Source organism: Brachionichthys hirsutus, chromosome 8 (assembly GCF_040956055.1).
Source record: "Brachionichthys hirsutus isolate HB-005 chromosome 8, CSIRO-AGI_Bhir_v1, whole genome shotgun sequence".
Taxonomy (NCBI): Eukaryota; Metazoa; Chordata; class Actinopteri; order Lophiiformes; family Brachionichthyidae; genus Brachionichthys; species Brachionichthys hirsutus.
The window spans coordinates 9,270,826-9,291,223 of NC_090904.1; the positions used below are offsets into that span (position 1 = coordinate 9,270,826).

The window sequence follows — 20,398 nt, forward strand, 5'->3', positions numbered from 1 at the left end:
GTTGAGCCATTATTGAATATAGAGGCATCTACGCCTGCAAGGCGGAGCCCGTGGATGCTATTCTGAGAATGAAAGAGGCAGAGAGAAGAGGATGAGGTGTGAAATGTGCGTGACAGGGCTCTATTGAACGTCACCGAGTCGCTGTCCCTCCCCCATTATCTATGGAGGCAGCACAGACTGGCCTTTCTTCCTCCTCGCAGGTGGGTTGCTTGTTTTTGGACCATTGACAGCACATTCATTCCGGCCGAGGCTCATGTCAGACCATGTAAATGCCAGCCTGACCCGCGGCCTACAATGACACCAAGGTGGGCAGACGGTTTATCGGCGGCGGAGTCTGACAGCAGTGCAGAGGCAGGAGAAGGAGCAAAGGTCTGCCCGGGACTGATAAGAAAAACCGAACGGTGGAAGTCGGAAATAGACGGAGACAGAGCGGAAGATGAGGAGGAGGAGGAGGAGCAGGAGAACTCTCACCTTATCTCCTCGCTTTTCTTCCCTGCAGGGGATTAAAAAAAATAGAAGAAAAAGATTCTCTAAAAACTTTATTCCGACGTGAAGCAGAAGAACTAGCGCTGCTGGAATCTGTATCTGGAATACAGCAGATTATATGTCATCGCTAATCTGCTTCAGAGCTCGGATCAGCAATAAATAGATAAAAACAAATGAATGAAACCAAACCGCTGTAATCACAAGTCTCCCAGCGCCGCCGCTCAAAGAATTAGCGCACGGCCTGCCTGAGGAAGAGTTTACATCAACCAAACTCTCGTTTGGTGGCGTGCCGCCAGAGATCAGCAGGAAGTGAACACGCCTCAGCTCGTACCTGCAGGAGCTCAGCAGGAAGTGAACACGCCTCTGCTCGTACCTGCAGGAGATCAGCAGGAAGTGAACACGCCTCAGCTCGTACCTGCAGGAGATCAGCAGGAAGTGAACACGCCTCAGCTTGTACCTGCAGGAGCTCAGCAGGAAGTGAACACGCCTCAGCTCGTACCTGCAGGAGCTCAGCAGGAAGTGAACACGCCTCAGCAGGAAGTAAACACGCCTCAGCTCGTACCTGCAGGAGCTCAGCAGGAAGTGAACCCGCCTCAGCTCGTACCTGCAGGAGCTCAGCAGGAAGTGAACCCGCCTCAGCTCGTACCTGCAGGAGCTCAGTAGGAAGTGAACACGCCTCAGCTCGTACCTGCAGGAGCTCAGCAGGAAGTAAACACGCCTCAGCTCGTACCTGAAGGAGCTCAGTAGGAAGTGAACACGCCTCCGTCCCTTCCCTGCTATGGAATGTCAGTGATCACAGGCTTCAGGCAGGTTTTCCTTTGCTGTGAAGTATTATTGGATATTGATCCTTCCTGTGTGAACATGCCTCCTGCTGGACAAGTGCAGAACTGCGTCATTACTTCCGCCTAGGATGGGCATGGGTAAACTATGGCCCGGGGGCTATTTAATCCGGCCCGCTGAACTTGTCCAAATTATATAATTAAATAAAGTTTTATTATAATTAAACCTCATTCATTTGACCTTTTCCCTGTAATGCTGCCTGTAAAAGGCCAAATCCTTTCATGTAATGGCTTTTACATATCATTTTTAGTTCACACAAATACTCCATCCATCTGTTCCTGGCCCGGCCCCTCTGTCAAATTTTAGAACCCATTGTGGCCCGCAAGTCAAAAGGTTTGCCCACCCCTGGCCTAGGAGGTTCTGTTTTTTGACGATGTTTATCTGATTGTTAGCAGGATTACAGAAAAACCACTGGATGGATCCTGATGAATAAAAATCTGAAGAAGGGTCTTGGTCTAATTTAGATCCAATTCTGAGCGCGATCCGGATTCCCGTCTGGATACAAAAACATCTTGATTTTTCCATTTATTTATAATGGAGGCTTTTCTTCTTTTTTTGCAAGATCTGCATTTAATTCACTCACCAAGAATCACCGTCATAAAGGGGTCCGATATGAACATCAATCTGATTCACTTTGACTTTTCATGGTTGGTCTATAAAGATGCCAAGAACAATCTAGAACCTTTTGGTGCTGATCCAGATCACCATGTGGATGCAGGAATTTTTACTTATATTACCGCGTTCTTTATTTATTTATTTATTTTTGTGCCTTGGCGGAGGTTTGTGCTCTGAGTGCTTTTTTAGTTTATCTATAAATGTAATTTATGCGAGTTGAACGAAGGTCGGTTCTATTTGAATATAAAAGACTTGTTCAAAGTCGGATATTTAAATCAAACATCTGCTCCTACATTTTTGTATTAACCTGTAGGATGAAGCACCACACTTCATCTTCCTCAATGAGTCATCGCCCGATAGCTGATGGAGGAAGGAACTTTGTTGGGGCTCATAGTCGAAGATTTAAGACCAGATAGCCGCCTTGTCCAGGCCCGTCTTGTCCGGTCCCGTCTTGTCTGGGCCCGTCTCGTCCGGTCCCATCTACCAGCTGCGACTCTCTTCAACGACCCGAATGAATTATTGAGCGTGTCCCTCCTGTCCTCTACGACGGCGAGATGGATGGAGTTTCCTTTTAAATGATCGACCCAACTCTGCTGTATTTTCAATCCCATTTGAACCTCCGATCTGAAAATCCTTTTGGATTTGTGAAGCCATGAGTTATTCCAGAATCAGGCAGGAGTCTACCGCTCAATAATTGTGTCGCACAAATCCTGCTTCTTACAAGTCGGAGTTCTGTACGCTGTGCATGCTAAATGGGGGGCGCTGGGGATTTGTGTCGGATAATTCTGAAGGTCCAAGAGGAGCCCGGAAAGAGAAAAGCGTGGCTTGAAGTGGACAAATTGTGGACGTGATGGATGTGAACGTGATTGGAAAACTGAAGCACGAACCGAATCGGTGATGGGAATATCAAAGATGTTTCTGCTGAAACGGCTTCACTTCTTGTATGCTTCACGTTTTACTCCTGAGTTCAGGGGTTTGCTGCTCGTCTTCCAAGATCCATTCCCGGTTCCTCTGTTTAGTCCCTCCCTTTTAGTTCTATACAGGCCTGTTGCTGCTGCCGTTATCAATGGATATTGATTAGTTATTGCTGGTTGGTATCGGCAGTCACAGATCTGATAGCACAGAAACTGCATTTATTATCCAGAACTTTACAAGAATAGAAGGTAAAACCGCAGAATCTTATTAAATATTCATTTACGTCGACATGAATCAGATTTGACTGAATTAAAAAACAAAAAAACAATTCGTGCTTATTTTTTAACATTTATCCTCTCATTTTACTGGATTTTACTTTTGCGGTCTCATGTCTCATGTCGATTGTGAGTAGACCCAACCGGATCGCCTCTCGGCCCGAATCCCGATGCAGGAGTCCGGTGAAGCTGGAAGGAGAAGGTGTGTGTGAACACACACTGCTCATCAAACAGATCAGACTGTAGACTCCGGCAGCGCTGGGCAAATACGGGCAGAGATTTTGTCACTTCAGAGCAAATGTATTGCTTTGAATACTTTCAGAACTCCGCTTCGGCAGCATTTAACTCTAAAATGAGGTTTTAGAGTTAAATCTATGCTCTTCGTCGGTGTCTTTTCTACTGGGTCTCCATCCTTTCTCCTCGAGGAGCAGGGTGGACCCAGAGAGGGATGGTGGGACCGGAGCCATGATCCAGGATTTACCCATATCGACGAGCCACTAATGGACTTTTCATTACTCGTTAGCGGCAGTCAATCAATAGGAGCTCGGCATTAGAAACAATCCGGAGCCAAACCTCTTGTTCAACAGCGGCGCTACGCTCCAGAACATCTGACTGTAGCTGTAAATCTGAGGCCAGAACCTCGCGGTCGATATTGTGCAGCATCATCACTCAGAACTGGCTTCACAGCGGGCCGACGTTTTATAGATCCTCAGTTTAGTTAGGAAAGTTGATTTAAAGTTTAGTTTATCCTCGTTTTTAAAATCATGTCATGAACTTTGCTCTGAAGACGAGGTTCTGTCCTGGTCGTATTCAGAGTCCAGTCCAGCTCAGGCTCAGGACATGCTAATGCTACGGCTGTTGTCATGATAGTAACGATGCATCATCACGGAAATACGTGATGATGCATCGTTACTATCATGACATCATCAGACGATGAGAAAATACATGAGACATCTGAAAGATAAAAGAAAAGAAAGTGGAAAATGTCCATCATGTCCCAAACAAACCAAACGGATGTCTTTATCCGGGTGTTTTTAATGACTGTTTTCACCTTTAACCTGCTGCTGAAGACCTAACGGTGATTGTCTCTTCCCAGATTGAGGACATGCAGTGGCCTCGGGGGGAGCCGGACATTCCCACCTCGATGTGCAGCCTTCCCTGTAAGAGCGGCGAGAGGAAGAAGGTGGTGAAGGGCGTGCCGTGCTGCTGGCACTGTGAACCCTGCGACGGCTACCAGTACAAGTACGACGAGTTCACCTGCAGGCTCTGCGCCTACAACACGAGGCCCAGCGCCAACCGCACGTCCTGCCAGCCCATTCCCATCACAAAGCTGGAATGGCACTCACCGTGGGCGGTGATTCCAGTTTTCCTGGCCATGCTCGGGATCATCGCGACGATCTTTGTCATGGCGACGTTCGTACGCCACAACGACACGCCGATCGTCCGAGCGTCCGGCAGGGAGCTGAGCTACGTCCTTCTGACCGGGATATTTTTATGTTACATCATCACATTCCTCATGATTGCCAAGCCGGACGTGGGCGTGTGCTCATTCCGGAGGATCTTCCTGGGTCTGGGAATGTGCATAAGCTACGCCGCCCTCCTCACCAAAACCAACCGCATCTACCGAATCTTCGAGCAGGGCAAGAAGTCCGTGACGGCGCCCAGGTTGATCAGCCCCACCACGCAGCTGGCGATTACCTCCAGCCTGATCGCGGTCCAGCTGCTGGGCGTGTTCATCTGGTTTGTGGTGGACCCGCCCAACACCATCATAGACTACGACGAGCAGAAGACCTTTGACCCGGATCTAGCGCGAGGAGTGCTGAAATGCGACATCACGGATCTTCAGATTATCTGTTCGTTGGGCTACAGCATCTTGTTGATGGTGACGTGTACTGTTTACGCAATAAAGACCCGCGGGGTCCCGGAGAACTTTAACGAGGCCAAGCCCATCGGGTTCACCATGTACACCACCTGCATCGTCTGGCTGGCTTTTATACCCATCTTCTTCGGCACGGCGCAGTCTGCAGAAAAGGTAAGGCATGAATGGATGATTGATCGGCATTGGAAGCCACACACTTTCATTTCCTGTAGCCTCGTGTCCTGTATGGGGGCGGAGCCTATACCAGGTGACCCTGGGTTGGTTGGAGGTGGGGTTCACCTTGGACAAGCCCCACTTCATCACAGATACGCACAGGAGGACAACCCACCAATCACATTAACAACTGCAGTCAGTTTAGACTCACCTGGGAACCCAGCAGTCTCCCGTCCAATCAGCAGCCGCCACCTGTAGCGCAGGTAGACCGAGGAACAAGGTGGTAGCGTCACAACGCAGGAACTACGCGAAGTAAAATGACGGGCGCTTCAGCTCAGCTCAGCTCAATGTTTAAAAGTGCAGTGAGTTTTGTTCCACAGCCGACACTCCCTAACGTTCATTCATAGCCGGAGGGAACGAAGGCGTCTCCCTGCCCCCCGTTTGAGGCGCACGCCCCGTTAGGCTGCAATTACAGCCTGCCAGCCAAACACGAGGCCACAAAAACCCACGTCAAGCCGCATTACGACGTTTCCTAATGGCCGTCGGTCGCTTTATGTCCCATTTTAAGAGCATAATAGCTCCAAAATGAGCCTGATATGCCGCTGGAGTATAATCTCCTGTCCATTCATGCGGGGGGGGGGGGGGCTCCGACGGGAAGCTCAATGATCCACAGTCAAACGGCAAAGACGGGAAAATGCAGTTGTGCTGCACAAGTGCGAGAATCCAGCCGGAATGTGTTTGTGGGCTAAACGTGGCGTTGGGAGAATAGACATATTGGTTGGTAGCGGCACTGATGAACCAATTACAGCGTGAGGATTTAATAACGCCACCAGCATCCATCCCTGAGCGTTAAATTGTGCGTTCATTGCGGTCACACCCTGATTAAGTTGACCCTGTTGTTTTGGGCTCGTTAAAACGACCACAATTAGCTAATTGTCGCCCGAGGCTCGCGTCGCGTATCGTCACGACACGGAGGAAGGTTATTTAAAACTCGTTTAACGGTTGTTAGCAGTGACCGTCTGGACGGAGGGCGGAGGAATGTGGAACAACTGGCAGTGGGGATCACTCTGAAGTCAAGCCAGATCTATTTAAAGGCATCCATCTTTTATTTTACATTTTTCCTAGCTTCTCTTCCAGCTGGATTTTGCTCTTTCAGATCTTGAACCGACTGAAATGTAACAGGAAAGAAGCACCAAATAAAATGCAGCATCGATAAACAGGGCGTTTCATTAAACATGTACCTTTCTCTACGGTTCAGTTCGCACCGACTGCCGGGAGACGGACGGTAAACCCCGATAAAGACCAGAACCGTTCCGGGTCAGGCTGACACGTTTTGCTCGACGCATTGAGCCGTTCCTGCGTTACCAACAGAGGGAAATTAAATTGCATTTTGATTAAGTACAAATATCCTTCTAATACCGAAGTAGGCAGTGACTGAAGCTTTGGTTTCGGAGCTCTGAACCGGGCCCGAGGCGCAGATTAAGAGGGTTCTGCTCTTCTCCGCGTCCCACGGGAGGACATTCGTGCTATCACCGGCCCAGGTGAGAGTCCGACCCGGCGCTGGAAGCCCTGGGGTTTGACGAGACTCTGATGGACTAAGCCTCTCTGCTTGCTGCTGGCTTTTAGAGGCAGGGATTGGAGTAAACCCCTGTGGTGGACTTGTGTCCCGTCCACAGGGATACACATGTATCCACCGAAACTGCTCGGGGCCACAGAGACCGCCGGTAAGCTCCCGTCTTCTCAGCTGCCTGACAGCCTGTCAGTGCTGCTGATGTGGCGAACCTCCAGGAGCTGAAACGATGGGAACACGCCGCTTTTATTCTCTCCTCGGGCTTGACTCGCGCCACCTGCTGGCCTGGAGAGACTTCGTGATGTGTTTGGTTTGGTGCAGCTGGGATTTGATCCGAAGCAGATCTTAGGTGCAGCTTTGTAAAGCTGAAAACCTGCTTGTGATTAAACGACAACATTTATTTCTGGCTGTTAGAAAAGCCGACGTCCAAGGTCAGGAAAACACTTAAAAGTCAAATGAATGATGCACCGAAAGAGGTGTTAAAATACTGCTTTCACTAAAACGTAGCTCCAGGAAAGGTTTGACTGACGAGGTTTGCGTTTATCACGTCACCTTTTCCAGACCCAGCAGCAGGTCAAATAGCAACCGGCACGTTTGGAAGCATCCTAAATCTGCTCCAGAGCGCATGCTGGCGAGAGCCCACGCGCCATTTATCATCTGTAATCACCGAATTCGGATGGCGTGGAGGAAGAGGAGGCCGGTTCGAGCTGCTGTGGTTGGACGGATTTCAGAACTCAGCAGGAGTTTGGTCCTAAAATGCAAAAGAGACGCCAGCAGATGTGAAATTAGGTCGTTTACACCTTTATAATCCTTCAAATAGCCTCTCAGCTAAAAGCGCTAGCATGCACGCCAGGAATAAAAGTTAAAATAGTTTTAAACAAACATATTCCCTTCTCATTTGGGATCTGGCGCCGGCTGTGCAGAGTCGCTTTGGCGTGATCCAGAAGTCATTCCAGAAGACGCTCAGATCTGGAACCATCTACACAGATAGTTCCATTATTGATCCCCTGTTTCTGTCTCCCTCTGATCGATTCATTGATTTATTGCAGGAGCCCCAAGCCGATCAATCACATGATGTAATATTCTATTCGAGCACACGGTGGCGCCACCACGCAACACGGATGACGTCATTAGCGTGTTCCTGACAGAGTTCGCCCTGAACGGCTTTTTATCTATGTTTTGAATGATGACGTCAGCAGTGAACGTGTTGTCCACTGGGACACGGACGAGGCAGAGCTCTCTGTTTCCAGCCGCAGCCCTAAAGGTTTTATTCCTGGACACCAAAGGGGGTGCACCGTTCCTGGAGGTACTGCAATACCAGGTCGATGCGTGGAGTGGACGGAGCAAGCCCCTATTCCATCTCCCTGCTCCAAAAATCAATTTAATATATGGTCCCCGGGTAGGGGACGTGTCAGACATTAAACTGATAAGAACAGATACTACACTTGATCTTAGCCAAAAGGCCGAGAAGCGATAGCTGGAATAGGGTGGGCGGCAGGGGAGTCTTCCGCCGCCCCGTCCTTCTCACTGACGGTCCGCAGAACCGGGTCACAACCCGGACCCGATCTGGGTCCCGTGAATCAAATAAAACACGGCACCGTGAAGGAAACGTCACAGTATCGCTGAGAAAGAGAGTTATTTTACAGAAATGGGACTTTACCCACAGTCTGGCCGACACTTCCTGGTCACGTGATCCACGCAACCAATGGGGACGCAGAATGCTTTGTTTTTAGGGGTTTTAACGCGTAAGAATGTTTTTATCCTACAAAACCTGACGTGACAATCCTTTATATACTTTATAAGAACGTAGTTCAGCTCCAGAGGAACAAAAACGAGCTTTTAATGACATAATGCATCATTAAAAGTGTTTGTGACGTCACGGCCTCTGCTGCTCCTCATTACCTGAAGAAAGAGAAGAATACAGATGAAGAGGAGGAGGAGGGAGGAAGGAGCTGCTGAACATGTGGCATGTTTAGCATCGATGAGCTAGCTAGCTAGCCTTTGCTAATTAAGCACCAACATGTCAGGTTTGCGTTTAAACCATTTTAGCGGAGGTAGCCAGAGACAAAGGTCGGAACAGCCCGGCACGGAAAATGTATTTAAAATAAAGCTTAAGATCTAAACAAACAAAGAAACAAACATAACTTTTAAATGGATGATACTCGTGCTTATCAGTAATCCCTCTGGCTCAGGGATTACCTCGCTCCGGCCCTGAATATAGAATCTAACTCTGGCTGCCGAACATTTTCCGGGTGAGTCAGGAATTTCTTTTAAACCGGGATTTATATTTCCATCTGATTCATCATGTTTTACTAACACAGATACAATCAGAGGTCTCCCCTGTACAGGAGGATTTAAAAGGCGGAGTAGGAGGTGTGTTGTTAAATATTCGGAGCAAACACTTCGGAGCGCTGATGGGAAATCTGGTGCACCATCGTTTCATCGCCGATAAACCGTTTGGAATGTTACGTCACTATAGTTTCCTGACTTTTACACTTCATTTGTCAGAACAAAAATCTTTGTTTTGAAGTTAAACACACAAACAGACTTTAGTGAAGGGTTTGCAGTGGGGAATAATCCCGAGGGATTAGCCGCTGTGTGCTAAACAGGCTCCCATTCCCAGATAGATAAAGGCTGGCGGGGATTTTCTCTATCTAAGGGTTACAGGAGTGTGTGAGTGTGTGTGTGTGTGTGTGTGTGTGTGTGTGTGTGTGTGTGTGCGTGCGTTCGTGCGTGCGTGCGTGCGTGCGTGCGTGTTTCTTGACGCGAACGCGGTGGCGTTCGTCCCATCCAGGATTTAGCACAGAGAGAATTGTGCTTTAAGTTTCGACGAGCCACGGCGCGAACGACGCAAAGGGGAGGTGAGATGACGTCACCGGATCCGATCGCACCCTCGGTGTGTTACGAGGCTCTTCTTTACGGCGGCAGTCATAAACACACATAATGCTTGAGCTCCACATAAAACCTTATAGATGCCTCTAACTTGTTATAAACTAGAAGCTGACATGTTTTAGAAGCGATTTACGGCCTCTCTGCTGCAGCGCTAATGGCGGCGGCCCGGGCGGGTTCTGCGGCGGGCAGGTGAAACGTCCCGCCTCCTTTAAGGGGCTCGAGCCTTATCCTGCGGCCCTTTAAGCAGACTGGCTTAGACTGGTTCTGAACCTGTTGGGGGCTGGGTCTGACATGGTGGTGACAGTAGCTGGATGTTTGACCCTGACCTGCTCCCCGTCTCGCCAACATACCTTCCGGGGTATGGTGGAGAGACATGGGCGGGGTTTAACCAAGAGAAAGGAGGAGTCTAATCCAGCGTGGAAAGCTTCCCGTGTGTTTCTGAGCGCATGGAGCTGCTTATCAGCACACCTGCGTCGGATTTCCGAGGATTTTCAACCTAAAATGCAACAACAGCGATATCGCGGTTCGCTTCACTGCATCGCCGATTTTCTGCTTTATCGCGGGACATTTTGGTTGGAGGTTCTCTCCTGGATTTGTGGAACGTTCCACCGTTCCGTGCAGCGTGTTGGCCTCTCAGGCTGCAGGACAAATATCAAATGCAGCTCCCAGCCTGAGCTTCCATTATTATTGTTCCCAAGGTTCAGAACACGACCTCTTGTTTGGGGGCCCAGCGGAGCAGAACCCCCCCCTATAAATCATAAATCACCTGAAGAGGCTGCCGTCGGCTGTCGGCGTCTGTGTGCCCAGTTTCCCCTTTGTTTAAACTGACAGGCGGCGCTGCTGTTTCGCAGCAGATGAAGCGTTTCCTCCTGAGCGAGGCTTCGATGGAAGCGGTGGAAACAGAAGCGTGTTCCACTGACTCAGGGCGCAGAGGCCAACGTAGCCTCCGCAAAGAAGCAGCAGCAACGATGGGTCGGCCAGAGCCAACAGCTTGACCAGGAGAACCGCCTGGTTCTGGTTCCGGTCTGGTTCTTTTATGGTGGAACATTAGTGGTGTGATATTAAACTCGCAAACTGTGAACTTCTTTCCTTAACCAAAGGCTTTGATGTCTGACTCTGAACCTTCATGGACACCGTAGGTGTATAAAGACACCAAGAACAATCGAGAACCTTTTGGTGCTGATCCAGATCACTATGTGGACGGTGTGGATCCAGTTAGGAGCGGAACGAGCTGCTTGGGGGACGTTTGTTCTCTCCGAACGCTTTTCTCGTTGCCCATTTGGAAGCTGAACTTTGATTTCTTGGATTGTAGGGTGGGAATCAAACGAAGCAAGCATCCGTCCGTGCCGATGGTGGCGTTCCAGACTGGATGAGCAATCTGCTACTCGCCGTTTTTCATTCTATTAGTTGGTGCCCATCTGAAGGCCTCGCAGGCTCTGTCAATAGCTCAGTCCTTTGAGCCTGAAAGTTGCATAGTGTGTGAAACGACAACACGAGGCTGGAAGAAGGGATGAGCTGAAGGTCGGGATGATGACAGCGTTCAAACCAAGACGAAGATTGTTTCCGACGTGGCGAGAGCGTGACGAGCAAACAGATGAAGACCTAAAAGACGTAGAGATGAAAAGAAGGGGTGGAGAGAGAGAGAGAGAGAGCGAGAGAGAGAGATAATGTGGTGGCCTTTTTGGGCTGAGGTGTTTGTGTTCGCTCTAAAATCAACTTTAATGCTGTCCATCTTCAGCTGCCCATAAACACAGATGCTGACTCTGCAGAGCTTTTCTGGGGGAACTTTCTCCTTTTCTTTTTGATGCCATCAGCTTCGATAAAGTGCTCTCTGAAAACTCCAAAAACCAATTTATTCAGACAATATATATCAGCTGTTGCCAGCAGAAACAACATCTGGAATACTCGGCAACAACATCCTGACCCCCGATGGGTGGAAATGATTTAAGGATGAATGGACCAATAACTCAAAAAATAAAATAAAAAGACCAGACATGCCAAATTGGCGCTTAAAGACAGAACCGTCAGCCTAAAGACACAATATGAGTAGATCTACCTTTATTGATTGATACCCAGGAGGAGGAATCCAACAGTACAGGAAGAGGAAGCAGCATTAAGCACTGAGAATACGAGTTCAATGAATATAAGTCGATTATAACTCTGATGTAGTACCGTAAGTAAAGTCGACTGTAGTCACATGAAAGTACCAAGAAACCTCCCAAGGCCGTTTGATAAGGATGAACTAGCATTCCCCAGCAGACTCACATCCTGGCTTGGGGGTTCTGTTCATATTAGCGCCTGTCACGAGCTCAGTTAGCATCTCTTGTAGCATTAGCTCAGTTTAGCAAAGCTAAGGAAGCGCTCTAAAGACCATTGACGTTTACAACTCGTGGAGCTAGCTTGTCTACCGTGTCGCTAATTTGCGTGCAGCCCGTCCCTCCATCCTATCATTGCTGCTAACGTTATATCATATGACTCGGGGCTAACGTGACGCCGCCCTGGCCACTAAGCCCGTGCTACACGCGCCGAAGAACCCGAGGGCTTTGGAGCAGGCTTGTGGGATTGAGCAACAGGTTCAGGTCAACCAGCCAAAGTCCAAAAACAACCGAGGAAGCAAACAAAGAAGCTTAAATATACTTGACGCAGGGTACAAAGGCTAAATCCAGGAAGGGCTGACCAATCAGGAACAACCCTAAAACCTCAAACTGCTCTCGTCTCATTTCCACTTTAGTTTCAGTCGACCATCATCCTCCCTCCTGCTGTCTTTTACTTTTCTGTATGGACTCATTCCTCGCCCGTCTGAGACGTTCCGTCTTCTCCCTGCGCCCCAACCTTTCGCATCCTCCCACCTCCTTCATCCATCTCTCTCAGCTCCCCCTGTTCCTCCCCAGCATCTGTTTCTGCCATGAATGGCACTCGCTGTCTTCACCATCAATCTTCCATTGCTGCCCAAAGCCTCCTCAAACTTTTCAAACTCTCCTCTCCCCGTATTTCACTCCTCGCCCCTTCCCCCTTTCATTCATCATTTACTGTCTGTGCAGTCACTCTTCTTCTGATGTCTCATCCCCCCTTTCTCTTGTCTTCACCTCCTCTCTCCATCGCTTTCCCTCAGCCCCCCCCCCCCCCCCTCCCCTATCTCAGCGCTGTCATCGTCTCACCTTCACCATTCTGACTCATCTTTTTCTGCCACTCCCGTTTTATCGTCCTCTGTATTCCCATCTGTGTCGGATCCGCCGCTGTCCCACCGACTCTGACATTTGTTTGCTTTTATCGTGCGTGCTTCTCTTCTACCGGAGCCTTTGTCAGCCGACAGCAGCAACACGCTACACAACAGGCAGCGTTGCAGCAGGCCACGCAATTATTTTTACTTCTGCCAAGGAAGTTTTGCTTCGAGATTTCCACGAAACTCGGCAGGAGAATGTGCCGCAACTCAAAACTCAAAGTTTTGTGGGAATCACTTCTAAACCATTTCTAAACCAGCCGACAAACAGACACGTGTTTCAAAGAGCTGCTGCGGTGATTCAGACATCATTTGTCTCTCCTGATGATAATTTCCATTTCATTCGTTGAAATATATTCTTCCTCGTAGTCCTTGACCCGCAGACGACCCTCGTGTGCGGGGGGGGGGGGGGGGGGGGGATAACAAACCGTCTTCCGCTGAGCGTATCCCGGTCACTGAACACAGGTTCATTTATGTAAATGCATCCAACATGGTCGCGGCAGACGCTCCGACCAGCAGCCACAACTCACTGAGCTGTGAAATACAGAAATGAAATCCAGCTCAGCTTCACGGAGACGCTCGGCTGCACCTCCACGGCGCTGCTGGATTTTCTCCGGTCCCGGGAAGAGCAGCTGGAATGTTAAACGCAGCATCTGCACTACAAGAGGTGAACAAATGGGTCAAAGAAGCCTCTTTATCCCGTCACACATCTCTGAAGACATCAGGAACACGTCATGCACACGGATTAGACAAAGCAGCCAATCCTAATCCACAGAGACAACTGTGCATCGCGGGGCAGGAAGTCGTTTCCGACAGGAAACTTCAAACGGGTGAAACATGACTTCTGTTTTTAGGACGAGGAGTTTAATCCTCTTATCAGCTTTCCTAAGCTGTGAAATGATTCCTATCGCCGCTGCACAGACGGAGCCGAGAGGAGGACAGATGTGAACATCGATAGTAATGATCTGATTTAAAGATTGAGTTCCCAAAAGTTCCATCTTTGTTGTGGTTTTTTTGATAGGTTGTAGGAAAAGCTGTCACCGTACAAAGTTTCAAAATGCAGCTGTCGATATTTCATTCTGTCGCCGCCCACTTTGATCTGATATAATGAATAATGAATATCAGATAATGATATATATATATATACATATGTATAATAAGTAATACAAACAAGCCCTCGTTCAGTGCATTCATTCAGATCAGTATTTTAATATTAAATAGGTCACTTTCTGTTTTCTTGGCTGTGATTCTTCATCCAGAGAGAATCTTCTATGCGCAGGATCTAATGTGACTCACATAATGAACACGCGGCTCTGCTCCACCATGTAATCGGATTACACGCTAACTGGAATGGAGCTAACAGAGCGGACGGTTATCAGTCAGAAGACGCTTGACTCCTCCAGCGTTTGTCTTCCTGGGCCTCGAACCAGCAGTCACCTCTGGCTTAGTGATCCGTGGTGCCGTCAGGAGGTTCTGCCCGGATGGGATGAGTCAGTTCGGCGCTTCATATAAGAGCCTATGAAGACATTAGAAGACTGTTAAATGAGTCGTGAAGCCGGCAGGCGGCCGTTAGCCAGAGCAGGCTAACGCGTGACCTCGGCAGCTTCATGAGGATCAGCTGTTTGGGTAAAACTTTAATCATTATTCGTTGTTATTACTGAACAAAGGTGTCCAATGGGACGGCCGGAGGAAGACGGGGCGGGACAGAGTTCTGCTGCATTTTTACTAAATGAAGGAGAAGCAGTGGTTTCTTTTATCTTTTTTCTGTTTCCATGGTTACAGGTTGGACTTGGGCTCATACTGGCGGCTGGTGTCACACAGGGCAGATTAGATTATCATCTGGTATTTTTTTCACCCAATTTTCCATACAAAACAAACAAATAATGAAGTGGCGCCCTTTGTGGGACCGTCAGTCTTTATGTGGTGGAGTTGTTTCCATGGTTACAGGTTGAACTGAGAGGTAGGGAGCGGCGTGATGGCGACGGCGGCGCCGCTCTGCGTCTCCAGTCTGGATGTTGCAGAGCGACGCTTTGTGACGGCAGCACAGATCTGCAGCCAGAGGCGATGGCGTCTCTGTATTCAGGTATCCCTCCAGGTGAGGGGCGGGGCAGAGTCTGCTCAAACAAACACACGCTGCTCTCCTCCGATCACACCTGATCAGATCAGGAGGAGCTGAACCCTTTATAGATTATTGATCAGTCTGGAGTTTCCTCTGTGTTGCTTTTTGTCTTGATTGTGTTTTACCTCAGACAAGGAGGTTCTGTTTTTATCGGCGTTTGTTTGTTTGTTTGTTAGCTTGATTGTGGAAAAACTTCTGGGTGGGTCTTGGTCTAAATTTGATCCCATTAAATTCTGAGAGTGATCCGGATAGCCGTCTGGATACCAAAAAAAATCCAGATTTCCCCATTTACTTATAATGGAGGCTTTTTTTAAAATCCTATCTTGTAAAATCTGCATTCAAACATCCCAGTCATAAAGGGGTCCGATATGAACCATCATGAAACATGTCTTCTGGTTCTGATCTAGAATGAGGTCAGGATCAAATATTACATTTTAACATTAAAACCCATTTATGGATTCAAGAATCAGTTAAAAATACACATCAACTCTGATTCACTTTGACTTTTCATGGTTGGTGTATAAAGATACCAAGAACAATCTAGAACATTTTCGTGCTGATCCAGATCACCATGTGAATCCAGTAATGAGGGGAACGAGCTGCTTGGTGGAGGTCTGTGCTCTCTGAGTGCTCTTCTAGTGTGTTAAAGTCTTCATAACCCTGCGCTGCTTTGCAATGTTATCTTTGTGTCTAAAGCCGTGAACATTCTCTCCCCCCCCCCCCCCCCCCCCAGCTGTACATCCAGACCACCACCCTCACCGTATCCATGAACCTGAGTGCGTCCGTCGCCCTCGGAATGCTCTACGTGCCCAAAGTCTACGTCATCATCTTCCACCCGGAGCTCAACGTGCAGAAGAGGAAACGCTCCTTCAAAGCCGTCGCCACCGCCGCCACCATGTCGTCCCGACTCGCCCACAAGGCCAGCGAAAGGCCCAATGGCGAGGTCAAGACGGAGCTGTGCGAGAACGTCGACCCGAACAGTAAGTTCTGACCGAAGCCCGACCGACAGCATCTGTCCTGACGTCAGTCCGAGCGGCGGTTCTCCTCAGGAGCACGGAATGAAATGAAATGAACGTCTGAAGCGTTGGATATGAGCTCTCCAGCGTTCCTGCAGACGCTCACAGACAGAAACTAAATGAGCTGTAGATCTGGACCGGAAATCAATTGCAGCTTAATAAAGCATGTTATTATTTTACCCACCCAACCATACATTCTGATTCTGCCGCTGGACCTGCTGGATTCCAATGTGGCCGATGTTTGAAGGATGCTACTGATTTCTATGCTACCGAGGCCTTACTGTGTAATTTACCAAAATACAACGCTATAGATCCCACACCTGTCAGCTCCTTGTCACTGGCAGCCATACTCAGAACGCATTAAAGCGGCCGTATGTAGGACCGGGGGGGGCGGGGCCAGTGAGAACAGCTGAGGGATGATGCTTTAAGTTTGGCATGCTGGGAAACTTCTGCACAAAAGATAAATTTAAATCTGGGAGCTGCTGCTCGGTGGGTTTTGTCACTTTGGACAGACCCGGGTGAGCCTCTTCAAAGCTACGCTATTAGCTATTAGCGTACCTTCATAGCAAAGAGGCGTGAGAATGAACTCCACCTGAATAATCACAGCGAGATGGAGTCGCCTTCCAACATGTCAAACTGTTCCTTCCATGTTTGTTTGATTCATGCATGACCTCATGTCGTAAAACGGAAGCATAAACAAGATGTCTTCTAGAAAAAAGGCCGTCTCCAAACACAGAAGCTGAAGCACCTGCTGCCCGCTGCGTGCTGATTGGCCGGTTTCTTATTTCGGTTTATTTTACACTCATCTCATGAAGGCAATAAAACGCACTGAATTAACTTTTTCAGACATTAAAATATTAATGTGTTTATGTGGGCGGGGCTTATAAATCACACAAGCTGCGTGGTGGGTGGGAGATTATGTGTGCGCGCTAATTTGGGTTATCCACCAATCGCTAATCCTGACATGTGGACGTGCTTCTTGTGTGTTAACCGGATTATTAGCATCTCTTCGGTTGCAGATTTTTCCACTCGCCCTTCCTTTTTGGTCTCGAACACGACGGCGTGTTTCTTATCTAAGAAAACCTGGATTTCGGGTCTGCGCCGCCCACCTCGCCGCATCCCCCTCTGTCCTCGTGTCTTTACCAGCGCAGCCTAAAACGGCAGCGACCATTAAGGGATTAGAGGATTGGATCGGTTCTCACGTCGGCGGGTGTTTTAAACAGCATCAGAATCCTCGCCGCGCTTTAAACTGCAGGCGGGGCTTCAACTCTCACTTTATTAAAAAATGTCACACGGACAATAAACCAGGACTTTCTCAGATACCAGGTCGGTTCAGATCGTCATGGGAACCCCGCACAGAGAGGTCAAAAAAAGGTCACGTCCTGATGGTGTTGAGCTTTTCATCGTGTCCATGCTCATCATATCTCGCCACGTCATGCACGGAGCATGCAAAAACATTTTCTTTACATTCAGGACATTGCATGTCATGTTCTCGGACATCAGCTGGCCCATTCTAAAAGCGTCGTGTGTGTTGAAGAAGAAATGGAAGGTGTTGATGACATCAGTGTGATGTCATCTCCCTGTGGAGCTCCGAGGGATCGCTCACCAAATGATGTTTTTCTCCCCTGACAGGCTAATTTTGTAATTTATCTGAGGTAAGAGCTTCTGAATGTTCTTCTTCTTCTGTCCTCACCTTCATCAGCTTCTCCTGGAGGTTGGAGGATTAGGGGAGAAAGAGAGCGATCTGTGTGCCCGGGTCAATCCGGTCACGTGACTCCTCCTCATTTCTCACCCAGTTTCTCTCTTTCTGCTGCATTCACTCGTTCAGCCTCTGGTTTACTGGATTCTCTTCTCTTTTAAATGTTCAGTCTCACTCTCTCGCCACCCCTCACCTGCTGCCGTTGTCCCCCATCCTGCCTCGCCCGCCTCACCACACTGTGATGAACCCACTGTATGTGTCGCCGGTTTCATCTCTTCTTCTGTGCATCGTGGTCGTCTCTTCCTCCTGATTCTCTCATTTCTGGCTTCAGTCACTCTTCAAAGATCCTGTCGCTCTAATTTTACCCTCAAACGTCCAGAAGCCCGCCCCTTATAGAAGACACTCCTGTGTAGCGCTTAAAACTCACAGAAGAAGCCTCACAAATCTCACGCTCTTCCTCGACATCGCCCCCCGGGTATCAGCTCGAGACGTTCCTATCTAAAACCTCCATCTGACGCCGCTTCTCTCATCTTGATCCCATTTATTCTAAAGATTCTGTCTGCTTTTTTTTGGATCCGGGGGGGGGGGGTCCTCTGTGTTTAAGACACTTGAAAAGCAACTCAACAGTCCAGAAAAATGTCATCCACCATAAGTTAAATAGAAATAAATTGATAAAAGTAGAATTAAAATGGAATTTGTCTTCAGAAAGATCTGAACTTCCTTCATTGATTTGTTTTCACCTGTTTTCGGCGGAACAGAAAACGGTTCCTTATCGACTGAATCCAAGGCTCTCAGCAGAGGTGGAACATCTGTGTTGTAAAGCACCGTCATAAAAACCTGTTTACATTGGCAGTTAACCCGCTCCAGTCTCTCCGTCAGGACTTCAGAACCGGAGCAGAACACACGATGGCAGAGCCCGGGAGGTGCGTCACGCTCCCGGGCTTAATATGCATATTATGGCATTTTCTCCTTTATATTCCTGGAATGATTGATGATGGGCTTTTGGCTTTAAGCCATTCGTCATATGAGGACCAAGTGGTTGTCAGGACAGGGGAGGAGGAGGAGGTGGTGCAGCTGCAGGGGGCAGATAGGGAGGTGGTCTTAACTCAAGGGAACAGATGACACCTGTTCTATCTCTCCCTTTAATATCTGTGGACTTAACCTCGGAATTCTCTTTCCCAGGTTGAGGTATTTTGGTGCTCAGGTGGGCGGTTCCTTCAAAGAGACGACCCAATCACAGCAGGCCTCTGTATTTTGATTGAAAGTAGGTTTGGAATAAATGATCAATTACTCTTAATTTCACCCAATCCCTTACACTGTAAAAAAAAAGAAAAGAAAAAAAGGCCATAGAGAATTTAAATGAAAACCTTTTCAGTGTTGTTTGGCTGGAAACGAGAGAATTGTCTCTTGGCGGAGCTTCTTAAAAGAGGTCCAGGCGTGGATTTAAGTGATGATTCCTTCATTTTGAGGAGTGACTGTTGGCCCGGTGTCATTTTAACATTTGTCAATGTGGGGTTCAGATCTGCAGCAACAGGAAACAGAATCACGTCTGTGTTTGCTGCACGTTTCCACGTCTGAGTTATGACCTCTCAACCCCTGACCTCACTTTAGAGAAGAATAAAAGCTGTGGTTGTCTCCGGCCATCTAAAAGACGCCAAGGTGCACAATCCTGAGAGTTCATAATTCAAACCTCCGCTGATCAACTTGGGGGTAAATGAATCCCTCCTCACCTGGATCGTAACGCTCAACCTTCACCCAAACAACAGCCACACAGAACCGAGGATGACGTTTGTCCTCTTTCTCTTTTCCAGGTCCAGCAGAGAAGAAGAAATCCGTGAGTTACAAGGACCTTGTGATCTAATAGCGTCCCTCCATCAGAGACAGACGAGGGGGGAGAGAGTGATGTCTGGTCTCCTGCCCTGCTGGCTGCAAACCAGAAAGAGGACAGAAGAATGTCTTTTTTCTCTTTTGACGTTTAGTTGATTTCTTTAACGTGCTCCATGGCCCACCGCAGACTTTCAGACGCGGAAGCAAAGGATTGTGGGTCATTCCTTTGGGCACGCAAATGCTCACAACGTCAAAGAGAGGCGAGAAGACGTGTTTAAAAAAAAAAAGACATGGGGACGTTAGGACGAAAACAAATAACACTTTTTTTTGTTGAGGGGGACGAGGATGATGATGATGAAGATGATGAGGGTGGTGCAGGGAACAAACAGGAAGCGTCGGCCGACATGTTGGAGCCTCCGGATTGAGGAGCAGAGCTCTGGCGGCTTCGCGCTGCACCTCTGCTGATGATGTCAAACGAAGACGCCGCCTCGACCCGGCGTGACCTTCATCCCCGGCGGCGCCTCCTCCCGTCCTTTAATGTGTCACCGTGTGTAGCTCCTTATTGCTTATACGTTGGCCTCCTTCAGTTGTTGTGCTATTTCTATGACAGTTAATCTCTTTTGCTCTTGCTTCTTGGATGCACATTGTTTAGCTTTTTTATTGAAGCCATATTCCTCGCTTGGAGATCTCCAGAGCTTTGGTCACGCTGCCGCCTGGAATCTGATTTTTGCAGCTAAAATGCTGACTGGCAGAATAATCCTGACATCCGACCTACAGCATGAGCGGAAAATCCAAGAGCACATATTACAAGAGACACAAGAGTTTAAGGCAACAGTTTATCGCCTCTGTGGATTCTAATCTAAGGTTAAACTAGTCCCCATAAAGTGACAAA

General features: G+C 48.4%; 1 protein-coding gene and 1 non-coding gene across 2 annotated transcripts in view; one reads left to right on the forward strand and one right to left on the reverse strand.

Moving 5' to 3' along the window:
- The window catches only part of grm7 (glutamate metabotropic receptor 7), an 85,454-nt gene extending 65,914 nt beyond the window's left edge, over window positions 1–19,540 (forward strand). Inside the window, exons 8-10 of the mRNA XM_068741919.1 lie at window positions 4,228–5,163; window positions 15,698–15,944; window positions 19,491–19,540. Of these exons, the coding sequence (XP_068598020.1) occupies window positions 4,228–5,163; window positions 15,698–15,944; window positions 19,491–19,540 (1,233 nt within the window). The remainder of the gene's footprint in view (window positions 1–4,227; window positions 5,164–15,697; window positions 15,945–19,490) is intronic.
- Window positions 8,018–8,208, reverse strand: LOC137898958 (U2 spliceosomal RNA). Its single transcript, XR_011105624.1, has one exon. It is a non-coding gene; the product is annotated as a U2 spliceosomal RNA (small nuclear RNA).
- Window positions 19,541–20,398: the final 858 nt, after the last annotated feature.